At 40.1% G+C, this 21,053-nt stretch overlaps 1 protein-coding gene across 1 annotated transcript; it reads left to right on the plus strand.

Moving 5' to 3' along the window:
* Nucleotides 1–1,739: 1,739 nt before the first annotated feature.
* Nucleotides 1,740–19,386, plus strand: vipas39 (VPS33B interacting protein, apical-basolateral polarity regulator, spe-39 homolog). The gene is given in 18 exon segments (XM_085770765.1): nt 1,740–2,282; nt 3,609–3,714; nt 3,799–3,933; nt 4,225–4,260; nt 4,681–4,745; nt 12,002–12,058; nt 12,463–12,555; nt 14,718–14,751; nt 14,839–14,941; nt 15,768–15,795; nt 15,891–15,964; nt 17,444–17,519; nt 17,601–17,735; nt 18,050–18,091; nt 18,185–18,361; nt 18,797–18,886; nt 18,987–19,097; nt 19,100–19,386. Coding segments are annotated over 18 exon segments (1,551 nt in total). The 5' UTR covers nt 1,740–2,189; the 3' UTR covers nt 19,196–19,386.
* Nucleotides 19,387–21,053: the final 1,667 nt, after the last annotated feature.

A 21,053-nucleotide genomic window follows, 5' to 3' on the forward strand; every position in this document is an offset into this window, starting at 1 on the left:
CTAGATGCTAAAGACTCGAGACTCTACTTGGACTAGATACCAAAGACTTGAGACTCTACTTGGACTTGATGCCAAAGACTTGAGACTCTACTTGGACTTGATGCCAAAGACTTGAGACTGTACTTGGACTTGATGCTAAAGACTTGAAACTCTACTTGGAATTGAGAGCAAAGACTTGAGACTCTACTTGGACTTGATGCCAAAGACTTGGGACTCTACTTGGACTTGATGCTAAAGACTTGAAACTCTACTTGGACTAGATGCCAAAGACTTGAGACTCTACTTAGACTTGATACCAAAGACTTGAGACTCTACTTGGACTTGATGCCAAAGACTTGGGACTCTACTTAGACTTGATGCCAAAGACTTGAGACTCTACTTAGACTTGATGCCAAAGACTTGGGACTCTACTTAGACTTGATGCCAAAGACTTGAGACTCTACTTGGACTTGATGCTAAAGACTTGAGACTCTTCTTGGACTTGATGCTAAAGACTTGAGACTCTACTTGAGTCTCACAGTGGGAGAAACTCAGAGCGCCTGATTGGACACATCTTCCCTGCTACTTGAAAGTCCCGCCCCTTTGTCCGCCGGCCGCTGAGCTGAACAGAGCGTTGAGAGCGTCTGCTGCCCGTGCTGCTGATGCTGCTGACGCTGTCAATGTGTTTGGTATGAACGCAGCGTTACAGATGATTCACTTCACTCCAGCAGATGAATCAGATGATCTGTCGTGGTGGGTCGGCATGGAAACACGATGATGGAGATCGACTTCATGGCTCAGTGTTGAAATGTGATGAACATTGAGTCCAGGTTTGGTTCAGACTCTTTAGTCAGGGTTCTTACTGATCCTTAAAAAGTCTTAAAAGGCATTGAATTAATTCATCTAAAAACAAGGCCTTAATTGGCATTAAAATGTCTTAAATCAATTTTTCAAACGTCTTAAAAATGTTAACACTTGGTAAATGGGATTTTATGATTGTAATTAGTCTCAAATCTCAAAATAACTGGTAACATTCTGACATAGTGAAGTTAGTGGCGGCCGTCAACGCTAAATTTCTTACCGCCACCAGCTCCCAATTCAGTCCCCCCCCGCCTCCAATCATTCATGTAGCAGTCACTTTACCTTGGATCACATAGGAAAGTGGGTAAAATTGTCCCTAACCCTATGTTATAGATGTGGTGACGTTTTTTTTTTTTTTTGTTTTTTTTGCATTTGTGTTTATTATGAAGTCAGTCTTAAATTTCATTTCAAGTGGCTTTAAAAACGTCTTAAAAAGTCTTAAATTTAACTTGGCTTAAGCTGTAGGAACCCTGTAGGTGTCGTCCAGATGTTTTATGTTTTATGTTTGTGGAACAGCTGAAAGAAAAGTTCAGTTTAACCAATAAAGAATTCCTTCCTCATCTCCATCACGTGACTTCATTAGAGCCAATCAGAGAGGAGATGAGGTTTACCTGTGAGTCCAGCTCCATGTGGATCCATCTGGACCTGGTTCTGAGGAGCAGAAGCCTCCTCCACACGGTTCAGCTTCTATCAGCTGTTTGTTACCACAGATACACTAATACACAGGAACATGTTGTAGTAAAAAATAAAAATAAAAACTTGTTTTTTTTGTCATTTTTTATTTTATTTCTTCTGTTACATCTGAATGAACACAATCCAGTGAGAAGATGAGATGATATTGTTACTGCATTACAATACAATGAACCTGCAGCTGCTCATCACACACACACACACACACACACACACACACACACACACACACACACACACACACACACACACACACACACACACACACACAGACACACACACACACACACACACACACACACACACACACAGAGACACACACACACACACACAGACACACACACACACACACACACACAGACACACACACACACACACACACACACACACACACAGAGACACACACACACACACACACACACACACACAGACACACACACACACACACACACACACACACACACACACACACACACACACACACACACACACAGACACACACACACACACACACACACACACACACACACACACAGACACACACACACACAGTGTTAATGGTCCATTAGCAGCAGAGCTAACAGAGCTAACAGCTGCTGCAGGTTTTATTGCTCCTGTTCGTGTTGACAGTGTTAATAAAGTTGTGTGTGTGTGTGCAGATGATGAAGAGTAAACCTGATGAGGAAGACTACTGGAACAGCTCCAAGTTCAAAGCCTTCACCTTCGACGATGAGGACGACGAGTACAGCCGGGTGAGACCATGTTCAATATTATCATTATATTCACATTATACATGTTTTTATTTTGTTATCTCATTATACAGCTGCACCTGACCCTCTAGCTATACCTATAGCTACACCTCTACCTATATACCTATAGTTATAGTTAGAGCTAACCCTCTAGCTATACCTATAGCTACACCTCTACCTATATACCTATAGCTACACCTCTACCTATATACCTATAGCTACACCTCTACCTATATACCTATAGCTACACCTCTACCTATATACCTATAGTTATAGTTATAGCTAACCCTCTAGCTATACCTATAGCTACACCTCTACCTATATACCTATAGTTATAGTTATAGCTAACCCTCTAGCTATACCTATAGCTACACCTCTACCTATATACCTATAGTTATAGTTATAGCTAACCCTCTAGCTATACCTATAGCTACACCTCTACCTATATACCTATAGCTACACCTCTACCTATATACCTATAGCTACACCTCTACCTATATACCTATAGTTATAGTTATAGCTAACCCTCTAGCTATACCTATAGCTACACCTCTACCTATATACCTATAGCTACACCTCTACCTATATACCTATAGTTATAGTTATAGCTAACCCTCTAGCTATACCTATAGCTACACCTCTACCTATATACCTATAGTTATAGTTATAGCTAACCCTATAGACCAGAGAGAATGACTGATGCATCCTGGGTAATTTAGGGGCAGCGCCCGGCATTTTTACATTGCACTCAGTGGCTTTTTGTGTTTTGATGGAGCGTAGACTAACTAACAATCAATGTGAATGTTTTATTTTGTGTTTCTTTTGTAGCACTATGTCTCATAATTATTTTGACACACTGAAGTTTCACCGACTCAGTATAAAACTTCAAGAAGAGAAATGTGAATATTAGAAGCAGAGGAGCAACGGATCAGTTCAAGTGGGAACACGTCGTCACCGCTACTCTAACTGGAATCATAAATATACATTCATATCAGCATCACATAACCTCAAACATACATTAACCCATTCACTCACATGTGTCCATAGTTTGACTCATAATACATTCATTTCCATAGACACGTAGCCTGTGGTCGTATACAGAAACATCCCAGTCATTTCCTGCTGTGGAGAAGCTGGTTGATACAGACACAGAGGGATGTTGGTATGGATGGTGCTGCACAGAGGAAGCCTAGATCTCTGTCCAGAGTTCAGGAGAGGATAAGCAGTATGTTGTGTTGTTGTGTTGTCATGTTGTAGCTGCAGGAGTCGAGGCAGGCGGTGTTGTGTTGTTGTTGTTGTTGTTGATGTGTTGTTGTTGTTGTTGTTTAGCTGCAGGAGTCGAGGCAGGCGGTGAACAGCCTCATGCGGCTGGTGGAGCAGGACGAGGACGAGGACGAGGTGGAGAGAGTCAGCTGGAGCGGAGAGCCAGTCGGCAGTGAGGCCCCGCCCCCTCTCACCTCAGCTGAATGCTGCGCTCTGATTGGCCCAGAGGCTTCACCTGCTGCTTGTGTGTCCGCAGGTATCTCCTGGTCGGTCCGAGAGACGGCAGCAGCGTCCAATCAGAGGACGGAACACGCCTTCCCCCGGATCAACGCCGACGCCACGCCCATCAGCAAGAGCCAATCAGGATACTCGCTGAGCTCGCTGTTCAAAGGTCAGTCACATGATGAGGTCACATGATGAGGTCACATGATGAGGTCACATGATGAGGTCACATGATGAGGTCACATGATGAGGTCACATGATGAGGTCACATGATGAGGTCACATGGTGAGGTCACATGATGAGGTCACATGATGAGGTCACATGATGAGGTCACATGGTGAGGTCACATGATGAGGTCACATGGTGAGGTCACATGGTGAGGTCACATGATGAGGTCACATGATGAGGTCACATGATGAAGAAGTTCCCGTGTTCACAGACTGATCTGCTTCCTCTGCAGGAAAAACCAGAGGCCACGCCCCCTCGCTGCCTGACGGTGAGACACACCATCAACTGTTGACAGTCTGGGAGAAGTTACGCTACGATACGTAACAATACGTAACAATACGTAATAATACGTAACAATACGTAACAATATGTAACCATACGTAACCATACGTAACAGTCTGTCTGGGAGAAGTTACGTAACGATACGTAACAATACGTAACAATACGTAATAATACGTAACAATACGTAACAATATGTAACCATACGTAACCATACGTAACAGTCTGTCTGGGAGAAGTTACGTAACGATACGTAACAATACGTAACAATACGTAACAATATGTAACAATATGTAATAATACGTAACAATATGTAATAATACGTAACAATACGTAACCATACGTAACAGTACGTAACCATAGTAACACACAATAGAGAGACAGAGTTGATGGTGTTTCTGTGTTGCAGCTCTCAGTGATTCGTCCTCCAGACTCTACGCTCCAGAGCTGAGGAAACCTAAATCTGAATACAAGGTAACAGGAAGCCTGGTAATCTGGTTATAGACTGTTAGTCTGGTTATAATCTGGTAATCTGGTTATAGACTGTTAATCTGGTTATAATCTGTTAATCTGGTTGTAGACTGTTAATCTGGTTATAGTCTGTTAATCTGGTTACAGTCTTTTAATCTGGTTGTAGACTGTTAATCTGGTTATAATCTGTTAATCTGGTTGTAGTCTTTTAATCTGGTTATAGTCTGTTAATCTGGTTATAGACTGGTAATATGGTTATAGACTGTTAATCTGGTGGTAGTTTGTTAATCTGATTGTAGTTTGTTAATCTGGTTATAGACTGTTAATCTGGTTGTAGTTTGTTAATCTGGTTATAGTCTGTTAATCTGATTGTAGTTTGTTAATCTGGTTATAGTCTGTTAATCTGGTTACAGTCTGGTAATCTGGTTATAGTCTGGTAATCTGGTTATAATATGGTAATCTGGTTATAGACTGTTAATCTGATTATAGTCTGTTAATCTGGTTATAGACTGTTAATCTGATTATAGTCTGTTAATCTGGTTATAGACTGTTAATCTGATTATAGTCTGTTAATCTGGTTATAGACTGTTAATCTGATTATAGTCTGTTAATCTGGTTATAGACTGTTAATCTGGTTGTAGACTGTTAATCTGGTTGTAGACTGTTAATCTGGTTATAATCTGTTAATCTGGTTATAGACTGTTAATCTGGTTATGATCTGTTAATCTGGTTACAGTCTTTTAATCTGGTTGTAGACTGTTAATCTGGTTATAATCTGTTAATCTGGTTGTAGTCTGTTAATATGGTTATAGTCTGTTAATCTGGTTATAGTCTGTTAATCTGATTGTAGTTTGTTAATCTGGTTATAGACCGTTAATCTGGTTGTAGTCTGTCAATCTGGTTATAGTCTCTTAATCTGGTTGTAGTCTGTTAATCTGGTTGTAGACTGTTAATCTGGTTGTAGTTTGTTAATCTGGTTATAGACTGTTAATCTGGTTATAGACTGTTAATCTGGTTATAGACTGTTAATCTGGTTATAGACTGTTAATCTGGTTATAGACTGTTAATCTGGTTATAGTCTGTTAATCTGGTTGTAGTTTGTTAATCTGGTTATAGACTGTTAATCTGGTTATAGACTGTTAATCTGGTTATAGACTGTTAATCTGGTTATAGTCTGTTAATCTGGTTGTAGTTTGTTAATCTGGTTATAGTCTGGTTATAGATTGTTAATCTGGTTATAGACTGTTAATCTGGTTATAATCTGGTTATAGACTGTTAATCTGGTTATAGACTGTTAATCTGGTTATAGACTGTTAATCTGGTTATGATCTGTTAATCTGGTTACAGTCTTTTAATCTGGTTGTAGACTGTTAATCTGGTTATAATCTGTTAATCTGGTTGTAGTCTGTTAATATGGTTATAGTCTGTTAATCTGGTTATAGTCTGTTAATCTGATTGTAGTTTGTTAATCTGGTTATAGACCGTTAATCTGGTTGTAGTCTGTCAATCTGGTTATAGTCTCTTAATCTGGTTGTAGTCTGTTAATCTGGTTGTAGACTGTTAATCTGGTTGTAGTTTGTTAATCTGGTTATAGACCGTTAATCTGGTTGTAGTCTGTCAATCTGGTTATAGTCTGGTTATAGATTGTTAATCTGGTTATAGACTGTTAATCTGGTTATAATCTGGTTATAGACTGTTAATCTGGTTATAGACTGTTAATCTGGTTATAGACTGTTAATCTGGTTATAGACTGTTAATCTGGTTATAGTCTGTTAATCTGGTTGTAGTTTGTTAATCTGGTTATAGTCTGGTTATAGATTGTTAATCTGGTTATAGACTGTTAATCTGGTTATAATCTGGTTATAGACTGTTAATCTGGTTATAGACTGTTAATCTGGTTATAGACTGTTAATCTGGTTATAATCTGTTAATCTGGTTGTAGACTGTTAATCTGGTTATAGTCTGTTAATCTGGTTATTGTCTGTTAATCTGGTTGTAGACTGTTAATCTGGTTGTAGACTGTTAATCTGGTTGTAGTTTGTTAATCTGGTTGTAGACTGTTAATCTGGTTGTAGACTGTTAATCTGGTTATAGACTGTTAATCTGGTTGTAGTTTGTTAATCTGGTTATAGTCTGTTAATCTGGTTGTAGACTGTTAATCTGGTTGTAGACTGTTAATCTGGTTGTAGACTGTTAATCTGGTTGTAGTTTGTTAATCTGGTTATAGTCTGTTAATCTGGTTATAGTCTGTTAATCTGGTTATAATCTGTTAATCTGGTTGTAGACTGTTAATCTGGTTATAGTCTGTTAATCTGGTTATTGTCTGTTAATCTGGTTGTAGACTGTTAATCTGGTTGTAGTTTGTTAATCTGGTTATAGACCGTTAATCTGGTTGTAGTCTGTCAATCTGGTTATAGTCTGTTAATCTGGTTGTAGTCTGTTAATCTGGTTGTAGTCTGTTAATCTGGTTGTAGACTGTTAATCTGATTGTAGTTTGTTAATCTGGTTATAGACCGTTAATCTGGTTGTAGTCTGTCAATCTGGTTATAGTCTGTTAATCTGGTTGTAGTCTGTTAATCTGGTTATAGTCTGTTAATCTGGTTGTAGTTTGTTAATCTGGTTATAGACTGTTAATCTGGTTATAGACTGTTAATCTGGTTGTAGTCTGTTAATCTGGTTGTAGTTTGTTAATCTGGTTATAGTCTGGTTATAGATTGTTAATCTGGTTATAGACTGTTAATCTGGTTATAATCTGGTTATAGACTGTTAATCTGGTTATAGACTGTTAATCTGGTTATAGACTGTTAATCTGGTTATAATCTGTTAATCTGGTTGTAGACTGTTAATCTGGTTATAGTCTGTTAATCTGGTTATTGTCTGTTAATCTGGTTGTAGACTGTTAATCTGGTTGTAGACTGTTAATCTGGTTGTAGTTTGTTAATCTGGTTGTAGACTGTTAATCTGGTTGTAGACTGTTAATCTGGTTATAGACTGTTAATCTGGTTGTAGTTTGTTAATCTGGTTATAGTCTGTTAATCTGGTTGTAGACTGTTAATCTGGTTGTAGACTGTTAATCTGGTTGTAGTTTGTTAATCTGGTTGTAGACTGTTAATCTGGTTATAGTCTGTTAATCTGGTTGTAGTTTGTTAATCTGGTTATAGTCTGTTAATCTGGTTATAGTCTGTTAATCTGGTTATAATCTGTTAATCTGGTTGTAGACTGTTAATCTGGTTATAGTCTGTTAATCTGGTTATTGTCTGTTAATCTGGTTGTAGACTGTTAATCTGGTTGTAGACTGTTAATCTGGTTGTAGTCTGTCAATCTGGTTATAGTCTGTTAATCTGGTTGTAGTCTGTTAATCTGGTTGTAGTCTGTTAATCTGGTTGTAGACTGTTAATCTGATTGTAGTTTGTTAATCTGGTTATAGACCGTTAATCTGGTTGTAGTCTGTCAATCTGGTTATAGTCTGTTAATCTGGTTGTAGTCTGTTAATCTGGTTATAGTCTGTTAATCTGGTTGTAGTTTGTTAATCTGGTTATAGACTGTTAATCTGGTTATAGACTGTTAATCTGGTTATAGTCTGTTAATCTGGTTGTAGTTTGTTAATCTGGTTATAGTCTGTTAATCTGGTTATAGTCTGTTAATCTGGTTATAATCTGGTTATAGACTGTTAATCTGGTTATAGACTGTTAATCTGGTTATAGACTGTTAATCTGGTTATAATCTGTTAATCTGGTTGTAGACTGTTAATCTGGTTATAGTCTGTTAATCTGGTTATTGTCTGTTAATCTGGTTGTAGACTGTTAATCTGGTTGTAGACTGTTAATCTGGTTGTAGTTTGTTAATCTGGTTGTAGACTGTTAATCTGGTTGTAGACTGTTAATCTGGTTATAGACTGTTAATCTGGTTGTAGTTTGTTAATCTGGTTATAGTCTGTTAATCTGGTTGTAGACTGTTAATCTGGTTGTAGACTGTTAATCTGGTTGTAGACTGTTAATCTGGTTGTAGTTTGTTAATCTGGTTATAGTCTGTTAATCTGGTTATAGTCTGTTAATCTGGTTATAATCTGTTAATCTGGTTGTAGACTGTTAATCTGGTTATAGTCTGTTAATCTGGTTATTGTCTGTTAATCTGGTTGTAGACTGTTAATCTGGTTGTAGTTTGTTAATCTGGTTATAGACCGTTAATCTGGTTGTAGTCTGTCAATCTGGTTATAGTCTGTTAATCTGGTTGTAGTCTGTTAATCTGGTTGTAGTCTGTTAATCTGGTTGTAGACTGTTAATCTGATTGTAGTTTGTTAATCTGGTTATAGACCGTTAATCTGGTTGTAGTCTGTCAATCTGGTTATAGTCTGTTAATCTGGTTGTAGTCTGTTAATCTGGTTATAGTCTGTTAATCTGGTTGTAGTTTGTTAATCTGGTTATAGACTGTTAATCTGGTTATAGACTGTTAATCTGGTTATAGTCTGTTAATCTGGTTGTAGTTTGTTAATCTGGTTATAGTCTGGTTATAGATTGTTAATCTGGTTATAGACTGTTAATCTGGTTATAATCTGGTTATAGACTGTTAATCTGGTTATAGACTGTTAATCTGGTTATAGACTGTTAATCTGGTTATAATCTGTTAATCTGGTTGTAGACTGTTAATCTGGTTATAGTCTGTTAATCTGGTTATTGTCTGTTAATCTGGTTGTAGACTGTTAATCTGGTTGTAGACTGTTAATCTGGTTGTAGTTTGTTAATCTGGTTGTAGACTGTTAATCTGGTTGTAGACTGTTAATCTGGTTATAGACTGTTAATCTGGTTGTAGTTTGTTAATCTGGTTATAGTCTGTTAATCTGGTTGTAGACTGTTAATCTGGTTGTAGTTTGTTAATCTGGTTGTAGACTGTTAATCTGGTTATAGTCTGTTAATCTGGTTGTAGTTTGTTAATCTGGTTATAGTCTGTTAATCTGGTTATAGTCTGTTAATCTGGTTATAATCTGTTAATCTGGTTGTAGACTGTTAATCTGGTTATAGTCTGTTAATCTGGTTATTGTCTGTTAATCTGGTTGTAGACTGTTAATCTGGTTGTAGACTGTTAATCTGGTTGTAGACTGTTAATCTGGTTATAGTCTGTTAATCTGGTTATAGACTGTTAATCTGGTTATAGTCTGTTAATCTGGTTATAATCTGTTAATCTGGTTATAGATTGTTAATCTGGTTGTAGTTTGTTAATCTGGTTATAGTCTGGTTATAGATTGTTAATCTGGTTATAGACTGTTAATCTGGTTATAATCTGGTTATAGACTGTTAATCTGGTTATAGACTGTTAATCTGGTTATAGACTGTTAATCTGGTTATGATCTGTTAATCTGGTTACAGTCTTTTAATCTGGTTGTAGACTGTTAATCTGGTTATAATCTGTTAATCTGGTTGTAGTCTGTTAATATGGTTATAGTCTGTTAATCTGGTTATAGTCTGTTAATCTGATTGTAGTTTGTTAATCTGGTTATAGACCGTTAATCTGGTTGTAGTCTGTCAATCTGGTTATAGTCTCTTAATCTGGTTGTAGTCTGTTAATCTGGTTGTAGACTGTTAATCTGGTTGTAGTTTGTTAATCTGGTTATAGACCGTTAATCTGGTTGTAGTCTGTCAATCTGGTTATAGTCTGTTAATCTGGTTGTAGTCTGTTAATCTGGTTGTAGTCTGTTAATCTGGTTGTAGACTGTTAATCTGATTGTAGTTTGTTAATCTGGTTATAGACCGTTAATCTGGTTGTAGTCTGTCAATCTGGTTATAGTCTGTTAATCTGGTTGTAGTCTGTTAATCTGGTTATAGTCTGTTAATCTGGTTGTAGTTTGTTAATCTGGTTATAGTCTGTTAATCTGGTTGTAGTCTGTTAATCTGGTTATAGTCTGTTAATCTGGTTGTAGTTTGTTAATCTGGTTATAGACTGTTAATCTGGTTATAGACTGTTAATCTGGTTATAGTCTGTTAATCTGGTTGTAGTTTGTTAATCTGGTTATAGTCTGGTTATAGATTGTTAATCTGGTTATAGACTGTTAATCTGGTTATAATCTGGTTATAGACTGTTAATCTGGTTATAGACTGTTAATCTGGTTATAGACTGTTAATCTGGTTATAATCTGTTAATCTGGTTGTAGACTGTTAATCTGGTTATAGTCTGTTAATCTGGTTATTGTCTGTTAATCTGGTTGTAGACTGTTAATCTGGTTGTAGACTGTTAATCTGGTTGTAGTTTGTTAATCTGGTTGTAGACTGTTAATCTGGTTGTAGACTGTTAATCTGGTTATAGACTGTTAATCTGGTTGTAGTTTGTTAATCTGGTTATAGTCTGTTAATCTGGTTGTAGTTTGTTAATCTGGTTATAGTCTGTTAATCTGGTTATAGTCTGTTAATCTGGTTATAATCTGTTAATCTGGTTGTAGACTGTTAATCTGGTTATAGTCTGTTAATCTGGTTATAGTCTGTTAATCTGGTTATAGTCTGTTAATCTGGTTGTAGACTGTTAATCTGGTTGTAGACTGTTAATCTGGTTATAGTCTGTTAATCTGGTTATTGTCTGTTAATCTGGTTGTAGACTGTTAATCTGGTTGTAGACTGTTAATCTGGTTGTAGTTTGTTAATCTGGTTGTAGACTGTTAATCTGGTTGTAGACTGTTAATCTGGTTATAGACTGTTAATCTGGTTGTAGTTTGTTAATCTGGTTATAGTCTGTTAATCTGGTTGTAGACTGTTAATCTGGTTGTAGACTGTTAATCTGGTTGTAGACTGTTAATCTGGTTGTAGTTTGTTAATCTGGTTGTAGACTGTTAATCTGGTTGTAGACTGTTAATCTGGTTATAGTCTGTTAATCTGGTTGTAGTTTGTTAATCTGGTTATAGTCTGTTAATCTGGTTATAGTCTGTTAATCTGGTTATAGTCTGTTAATCTGGTTATAATCTGTTAATCTGGTTGTAGACTGTTAATCTGGTTATAGTCTGTTAATCTGGTTATTGTCTGTTAATCTGGTTGTAGACTGTTAATCTGGTTGTAGACTGTTAATCTGGTTGTAGACTGTTAATCTGGTTATAGTCTGTTAATCTGGTTATAGACTGTTAATCTGGTTATAGTTTGTTAATCTAGTTGTAGTCTGTTAATCTGGTTGTAGTCTGTTAATCTGGTTATAGACTGTTAATCTGGTTGTAGTTTGTTAATCCCAATCTGTAAACGTTTCTTTTCTTTGTGTGAATGATGATGTCATCATGATGACGTCAGGACTATGTTGGTGATTGGTCGCCTGAGGAGACGGTTCACAGGATGCAGCAGGGGAAGGTGAGAACACAAAGTACTGCAGTACTACTGCAGAGTACTACAGAGTATATATGAAGAGTTCATTTACAAAAGCAGATAACTCCGTTTTAAAAAAATTCTAGAATCTTCATTTTTTATTTTTTATTTCCATAAGGTGAAATCAGTCAAACCAAAGTTGAGTGACTTTGAGATGTAACAAAACAGACAGATCTCACAAAAATAAAGTTTTATTGAAAACAACACTATGCAAAGAATAATTACAAAGCCTCAGCTCATTTTTTTCAAAATGGCACTTATCTGCTTTTGCAAATGAACTCTTCATATATATATGTAGTGTGTATATGTAGTACTGTAGTAGTATATATACTGTATATATATACTACAACAGTACTACAGTAGTTGTGTAACCGTGTGTGTGTCTTCAGGTCGTTTCTCTGGAGAAGTTTCGTTCTCTTCAGGACAAACTGCTGCTGCTGGACTTCGCCGTCAGCGCTCACGATGGAAACGTCATCACCGCGGTAACTTCATTTACAACCACATCTGAAAACTTTATTAACAACTTTATGAAAACATCTGAAAACTTTATTAACAACTTCATGAAAACAACTGAAAACTTTATTAACAACTTTATGAGAACATCTGAAAACTTTGGCTGTGTCCGAAATCACCCCCTACTCACTATATAGTGCACTATATAGTGACCACGCCATTTTGTAGTGGTGTCCGAATGTTTAGTGATTATTAATGTTCACTATATAGTGCACTGAATCTATCCCACAATTCACCGCGAAATGTAGTGAACATCCGATGGTCACTAACCAGAGAAAGATATCCCATCATGCATTGCGGTCACGGATCGACGCCGTTAACACACCAGTCCAGAACAACCGGTGTAGCTCGTTAATATAATACATCCATGGTGTAGCTACCAAATAAGTAGTGACAGGTGTAGCTACCAAATAAGTAGTGACAGGTGTAGCTACCAAATAAATGCAGTAGTGACCGGTGTAGCTACCAAATAAATGCAGTAGTGACCGGTGTAGCTACCAAATAAATGCAGTAGTGACCGGTGTAGCTACCAAATAAATGAAGTAGTGACAGGTGTAGCTACCAAATAAATGCAGTAGTGACCGGTGTAGCTACCAAATAAATGAAGTAGTGACCGGTGTAGCTACCAAATAAATGAAGTAGTGACCGGTGTAGCTACCAAATAAATGAAGTAGTGACCGGTGTAGCTACCAAATAAATGCAGTAGTGACCGGTGTAGCTACCAAATAAATGAAGTAGTGACCGGTGTAGCTACCAAATAAATGCAGTAGTGACAGGTGTAGCTACCAAATAAGTAGTGACAGGTGTAGCTACCAAATAAATGCAGTAGTGACCGGTGTAGCTACCAAATAAATGCAGTAGTGACAGGTGTAGCTACCAAATAAATGCAGTAGTGACCGGTGTAGCTACCAAATAAATGAAGTAGTGACCGGTGTAGCTACCAAATAAATGCAGTAGTGACCGGTGTAGCTACCAAATAAATGAAGTAGTGACCGGTGTAGCTACCAAATAAATGCAGTAGTGACCGGTGTAGCTACCAAATAAATGAAGTAGTGACCGGTGTAGCTACCAAATAAATGAAGTAGTGACCGGTGTAGCTACCAAATAAATGAAGTAGTGACCGGTGTAGCTACCAAATAAATGCAGTAGTGACCGGTGTAGCTACCAAATAAATGAAGTAGTGACCGGTGTAGCTACCAAATAAATGAAGTAGTGACCGGTGTAGCTACCAAATAAATGCAGTAGTGACCGGTGTAGCTACCAAATAAATGCAGTAGTGACCGGTGTAGCTACCAAATAAATGAAGTAGTGACCGGTGTAGCTACCAAATAAATGAAGTAGTGACCGGTGTAGCTACCAAATAAATGCAGTAGTGACCGGTGTAGCTACCAAATAAATGCAGTAGTGCAGCAGCCTCAGTAAATGTGTCCAGGCTGCCAGAGTTGTCCGGTTGCAGCTTCCACAGACTCCCACAACAAACGTCAGAGCAAATTTCCTAACAAGCGTTATAAACTGACCACAGACTCTGGATAGCGATGCTAATTTCTGTTAGCCCGTCTATGGTGTTTTACATTAACGTTAGCATTAAGCTAGCGGACATTATGCTTAGTTGTGACACTGGCTGTGTGTGTTTTGAATGTTGTTTCAAACTATGTGGGTTTGATTGAACATCTTTGATGCTTAAATATATATATATTACCGCTGAATATATTGCTTTACTCCTCTACACCGGCCGTTGCCATGGTTGTATCCATGGTACCTGCACCAGCTGTTACAATCGCTGTCGGAACGTTTTAATTACGCGACGTAATACGTCATTAACTGTGCGGCGGAGTAGTGTCCGAAAGTGTTTTTTTATTTGACCAGTGAGTCCACTATATAGTCCACTATATTGAATTCACTATATAGGGAGTAGGGAGGAGGGAATGAGTGAGTGATTTCGGACACAACCTTTATCAACAACTTTATGAAAACATCTGAAAACTTTATCAACAACTTTATGAAAAAACTGAAAACTTTATTAACAACTTCATGAAAACATCTGAAAACTTTATTAACAACTTTATGAAAACATCTGAAAACTTTATTAACAACTTTATGAAAACAACTGACCACAACGTTTCTTTTTCAGATCCTGATTTATTTGAAGAGGACTCTGAGTAAAGGTGAGTGGTGGACGCTCATGGTCCGGTCCGGTTCGGTCCGGTCCGGTCCGGTCCATCTGACCACTCTGTGTCTGTGTTTGTGTCCAGAGGTTTTGTTCCGGGAGCTGGAGAACAGACAAACGGCTCTGAGACATTTCATCCACTTCCTGACGGAGACGAGAGACCAGAGGAGACTGATGGAGCTGCTGAGGTAGAGATACCTGTCTGTCTGACTACCTGTCTGCCTGTCTGTCTGTCTGTCTGTCTGTCTGTCTGTCTGTCTGTCTGTCTGTCTGTCTGTCTGTCTGTCTCTCCGTCTGTCTGTCTGTCTGTCTGTCTGTCTGTCTGTCTGTCTGTCTGTCTGTCTGTCTGTCTGTCTGACTACCTGTCTGTCTGTCCGTCTGTCTGACTGTCTCTCTGTCCACCTGTCTGTCTCACCTGTCTGTCTGTCTGTCTGACTACCTGTCTGTCTGTCCGTCTGTCTGTCTGTCTGTCTACCTGTCTCTCTGTCCACCTGTCTGTCTCACCTGTCTGTCTGTCTGTCTGTCTGTCCGTCTGTCTGTCTGTCTGACTACCTGTCTGTCTGTCTGTCTGTCTGTCTGACTGTCTCTCTGTCCACCTGTCTGTCTCACCTGTCTGTCTGTCTGTCTGACTACCTGTCTGTCTGTCCGTCTGTCTGTCTGTCTGTCTACCTGTCTCTCTGTCCACCTGTCTGTCTCACCTGTCTGTCTGTCTGTCTGTCTGTCCGTCTGTCTGTCTGTCTGACTACCTGTCTGTCTGTCCGTCTGTCTGTCTGTCTGTCTACCTGTCTGTCTGTCTACCTGTCTGTCTGTCTGTCTGTCTGTCTGACTGTCTGACTGTCTCTCTGTCCACCTGTCTGTCTCACCTGTCTGTCTGTCTGTCTGTCTGTCTGTCTGACTACCTGTCTGTCTGACTACCTGTCTGTCCGTCTGTCTCACTGTCTCACCTGTCTGTCTCACCTGTCTCTCTCTCTGTCTGTCTGTCTGTCTTGACACTGTCTCTCTGTCTGTCCTCAGAGCTCTCGGCAGGACGGAGGACGTAGCGGTACGTAGCACTTTCTGCTAACGTCACGTGGCGTCATGGCGACCGACCGACAGGATGCTGACTCACTTTCTGCTCTTCTGTTTCCATGGCAACAGCTGCTGCAGTATAAAGAACACCTGAGCATCGCAGACGAAAACAAGAGGCGGGACTTCCTGAAGAGCTGCCTCAGGTGAGAGACGCTTGTAAAACGGCTAGTTGTTTTACGGCTAGTTGTTATATAGCTAGTTGTTATATAGCTAGTTGCTCTACGGCTAGTTGTTTTACGGCTAGTTGTTATATAGCTAGTTGTTATATAGCTAGTTGCTCTACGGCTAGTTGTTATACAGCTAAACTAGTTGTTTTATAGCTAGTTGCTCTACGGCTAGTTGTTATACGGCTAGTTGTTTTACAGCTAGTTGTTTATAGCTAGTTGTTTTACAGCTAGTTGTTTATAGCTAGTTGTTATATGGCTAGTTGTTTTACAGCTAGTTGTTATACAGCTAGTTGTTTTATAGCTAAGCTAGTTGTTTTATAGCTAGTTGTTTACAGCTAGTTGTTATACGGCTAGTTGTTTTACGGCTAGTTGTTTTACGGCTAGTTGTTTTACGGCTAGTTGCTCTACGGCTAGTTGTTTTACGGCTAGTTGTTTTACGGCTAGTTGTTTATAGCTAGTTGTTATACGGCTAGTTGTTTTACGGCTAGTTGCTCTACGGCTAGTTGTTTTACGGCTAGTTGTTTTAAGGCTAGTTGTTTTACGGCTAGTTGCTCTACGGCTAGTTGTTTTACGGCTAGTTGCTCTACGGCTAGTTGTTATACGGCTAGTTGTTATACGGCTAGTTGTTCTATGGCTAGTTGTTTTACGGCAAGTTGTTCTACGGCTAGTTGTTATACGGCTAGTTGTTTTACGGCTAGTTGTCATACGGCTAGTTGTCTTACGGCTAGTTGTTTATAGCTAGTTGTTATACGGCTAGTTGTTTTACGGCTAGTTGTCATACGGCTAGTTGTCTTACGGCTAGTTGTTTATAGCTAGTTGTTATACGGCTAGTTGTTTTACGGCTAGTTGTTATACGGCTAGTTGTTTATAGCTAGTTGTTATACGGCTAGTTGTTATACAGCTAGTTGTTATACAGCTAGTTGTTTTACAGCTAGTTGTTTATAGCTAGTTGTTATACGGCTAGTTGTTATACGGCTAGTTGTTTATAGCTAGTTGTTTATAGCTAGTTGTTATACGGCTAGTTGTTTTACGGCTAGTTGTTTTACGGCTAGTTGTTATACGGCTAGTTGTTTATAGCTAGTTGTTTATAGCTAGTTGTTATACGGCTAGTTGTTATACGGCTAGTTGTTTTACGGCTAGTTGTTTATAGGTAGTTGTTATACGGCTAGTTGTTATACGGCTAGTTGTTATACGGCTAGTTGTTTATAGCTAGTTGTTATACGGCTAGTTGTTATACGGCTAGTTGTTTATAGCTAGTTGTTATACGGCTAGTTGTTTTACGGCTAGTTGTTATACGGCTAGTTGTTTATAGCTAGTTGTTATACGGCTAGTTGTTACACAGCTAGTTGTTATACAGCTAGTTGTTATACAGCTAGTTGTTTTACAGCTAGTTGTTTTACAGCTAGTTGTTTATAGCTAGTTGTTTACAGATGATTGTTGTCTGTTTGTCTCCAGTCTCCCGTTCAGTCCCGAGGACGCGGCTCACGTCCAGGACCACTACACTCTCCTGGAGAGACAGATCATCATTGAGGTCAGAAACTGGTTTAAACTGGTTCATCTCAGACTGAACCGGTTTAGCTCCATGGTGACTTCTTCTCTCTCTGGTTGCTAGGCGACAGACAGGCAGGCGGAGCGCGGCGGGAAGGTGGAGGTCTTCCAGAAGTTTCCACGGAGAGCTTCGATCCTCAACATGCCGCTGGTCACAACGCTGTACTACTGCTGCTTCTACCACTACGGCGAGCCCGAGGTCAGTGTCGTCATGGTAACGGTAGTACTACTGCTGTTTCTGCCACTAGCTAAGCTAATTAGCGACTTTAGGTGGAGGCAGGCTAACACTACCTATACGCTTCCAGCGTTTGAGCTAAGCTAATTAGCGACTTTAGGTGGAGGCAGGCTAACACTACCCATACACTTCCAGCGTTTGAGCTGAGCTAATTACGGGCGATACGGCTCTATCTCCCTTGTTACTGCACGCGCAATTTTGAATTCTTTTTTTTTTTACAGACAAAATAACTTGTATAATAATACTATACTAATAAAACTGGTTCTGCTCCGCTGCAGGGAACCTTCAGCAGTCCTCTGAACGTCCGCCAGACCTTTAAGGTGAGAACCGCCTCCTGTTGGATGTCAGGCGTGTGTGTGACCTGTGACCTCTGACCTCTGTCTTCTGACCTGTGACCTCTGACCCCTGACCAGGTGTCAGAGAAGCAGTACTTTGTGACGGCGCTGGCGGCGAGGGCGAAGCTGAAGGCGTGGTCGGACCTGGACGCTCTGTTCACCGGCAGGAACTGGCTCGGCTTCGCCAGGAAGAAGTCTCCGCTCGGCTTCCACCGCGTGGTCGACGTGCTGCACAAGAACTCCGCCCCCACACGGGTGAGGGGGAGGGGCCTGTGGGGTGGGGGGGGGCTGTAGCGTGGGTGTGTGTGTGTGGGGGGGGCGTGGCCTGTGTCATGTGGCGTGGGGAGGGGGCGTGGCCTCAGTGAGCAGAGGTGGGGCTTCGAGTTGATACTTGAGACTTGACTTGGACTCAAGTCCCGATTTTGATGACTTAAGACTTGCTTGATCAAATCAAAAAAAGACTTGAGACTCTACTTGGACTTGATGCCAAAGACTTGAGACTTGAGACTTACAACATAGGGACTTTCTCCCACCTCTGTCAGTGAGCAGCGTGTGCTGTGATTGGCTGACAGCTGTGTGCTGTGCTATGATTGGCTGACAGCTGTGTGCTGTGCTGTGATTGGCCGACAGGTGTGTGTGCTGTGCTGTGATTGGCTGACAGGTGTGTGCTGTGCTGTGATTGGTCGACAGGTGCTGCAGGAGTACGTGGCGCTGGTGGACGACGCCGAGCTGCGGATCGTCCTCGCTCAGAGACACAAGTGTCACGACATCGTCATCAACGTGAGTCACAACGGCCAATCACAGCCACTCAGGGGGGCGGGGCTTATTTATCAAAGGGGCTGTGATGTCATGAGTCCTGACGTGTCTCTCGGCCAATCAGACGTACCGGGACCTGAAGGACCGGCAGCAGTTGCTAGGATACCGGGGGAAGGTGGAGAGAGGATCAGCGGAGGAGAGGAAGATCAACGAGCTCCTTGACAACCAGGTGAGGAAGAGGAGGAGTCTTCATCTTCATCTTCATCTTCTCCTTCTTCTCTCACACGTCACCGACTGTTTCTTCTCTTTCAGCAAATCCGCTGGAAGAACTGAGGCTTTTATTATGAAAACCTGTGACTGTTTCCTGTGTGAGAAGGTTCATCAGTTACCGTGACAACAAGATCATCAACCAATCCTCCCCCTCAGAGCGCTGGGTGGGTGGAGCCTATTCATCTCAAGAGACGTTGTCATGGAAACATTCCTGAAAGAAAAATGTGTTGTTGTTTTTTTTTATAAATATGAACAATAAAAATATTAAAACAAACAATAAATATATGAAACCATTAAAACGTCTCAGTGTTCGGTGTCAGTTGAATCATCTTTGTGTTGTCGTCAGTAAGAAGTTCAGTTCAGCGCGTTGGAGCAGATTTACATCTGACTTGATGCCAAAGACTTGAGACTCTACTTGGACTTGATGCCAAAGACTTGAGACTCTACTTGGACTTGATGCCAAAGACTTGAGACTCTACTTGGACTTAAAGCAGATAACAGCGGCACGGCCGTTTCGGCTAATGCTGTGTTCAAGGCAGGCTTTTGAAACCGTAAGTTACAGCTTCAAGTCACAACTACGACTTGGTAGCGTTCCAGGTAACCCGTAGCTCGTGTTTTTACCGTCCTGTTGTCTGTGAAAGTTCCCTATAACGGCCACTCGTAACTTCCGACCCGTGAACTCGTACCAGATCGAACTGGTATGACTTCACAGGAAGGAAAAACACAAAGTACGAGTTTCCTTGAACGCACCATGAGTTAGCAGCCCCCGCCCTTGTCAGGCATCAATTGGTCCTCGTGCTACGTCACCACATTCACGCGCATCCCTTGGCTGCACACACAGCCCTTCATGCCGTTCTCTCCCCTCATTGGATAACACTTGTATCCCACAAGGAAAATTTTCTCCTCGGGTTACAGCAGAGCAGAGTGACGGAGAGACTCGTGTTTAGGCTGAAATACTTCATGTAAGTGATTGCTGACGGAAAATAGGACTATTTAGGACTTATATTAACAAAAACATTCCACTGATATCTGCTTTAAGAACAAAGACTTGATACTCTACTTAGACTTGAGACTCTACTTAGACTTGATGCCAAAGACTTGAGACTCTACTTGGACTTGATGCCAAAGACTTGAGACTCTACTTAGACTTGATGCCAAATACTTGAGACTCTACTTGGACTTGATGCCAAATACTTGAGACTCTACTTAGACTTGATGCCAAAGACTTGATACTCTACTTGGACTTGAGAACAAAGACTTGATACTCTACTTAGACTTGATGCCAAAGACTTGAGACTCTACTTAGACTTGATACCAAAGACTTGAGACTCTACTTGGACTTGATGCCAAAGACTTGAGACTCTACTTAGACTTGATGCCAAAGACTTGAGACTCTACTTAGACTTGATGCCAAAGACTTGATACTCTACTTAGACTTGATACCAAAGACTTGAGACTCTACTTGGACTTGATGTCAAAGACTTGAGACTCTACTTGGACTTGATGCCAAAGACTTGAGACTTTACTTGGACTTGATGCCAAGGACTTGAGACTCTACTTGGACTTGATGCCAAAGACTTGAGACTCTACTTGGACTTGATGCCAAAGACTTGATACTCTACTTAGACTTGATGCCAAAGACTTGATACTCTACTTGGACTTGAGAACAAAGACTTGAGACTCTACTTGGACTTGAGACTCTACTTAGACTTGATGCCAAAGACTTGATACTCTACTTAGACTTGATGCCAAAGACTTGAGACTCTACTTGGACTTGAGAACAAAGACTTGAGACTCTACTTGGACTTGAGAACAAAGACTTGAGACTCTACTTGGACTTGATGCCAAAGACTTGAGACTCTACTTAGACTTGATGCCAAAGACTTGAGACTCTACTTGGACTTGATGCCAAAGACTTGAG

The sequence above is a fragment of the Trachurus japonicus genome, chromosome 24 (assembly GCF_045865225.1).
Source record: "Trachurus japonicus isolate A0001 chromosome 24, Traja_1.0".
Lineage (NCBI taxonomy): Eukaryota > Metazoa > Chordata > Actinopteri > Carangiformes > Carangidae > Trachurus > Trachurus japonicus.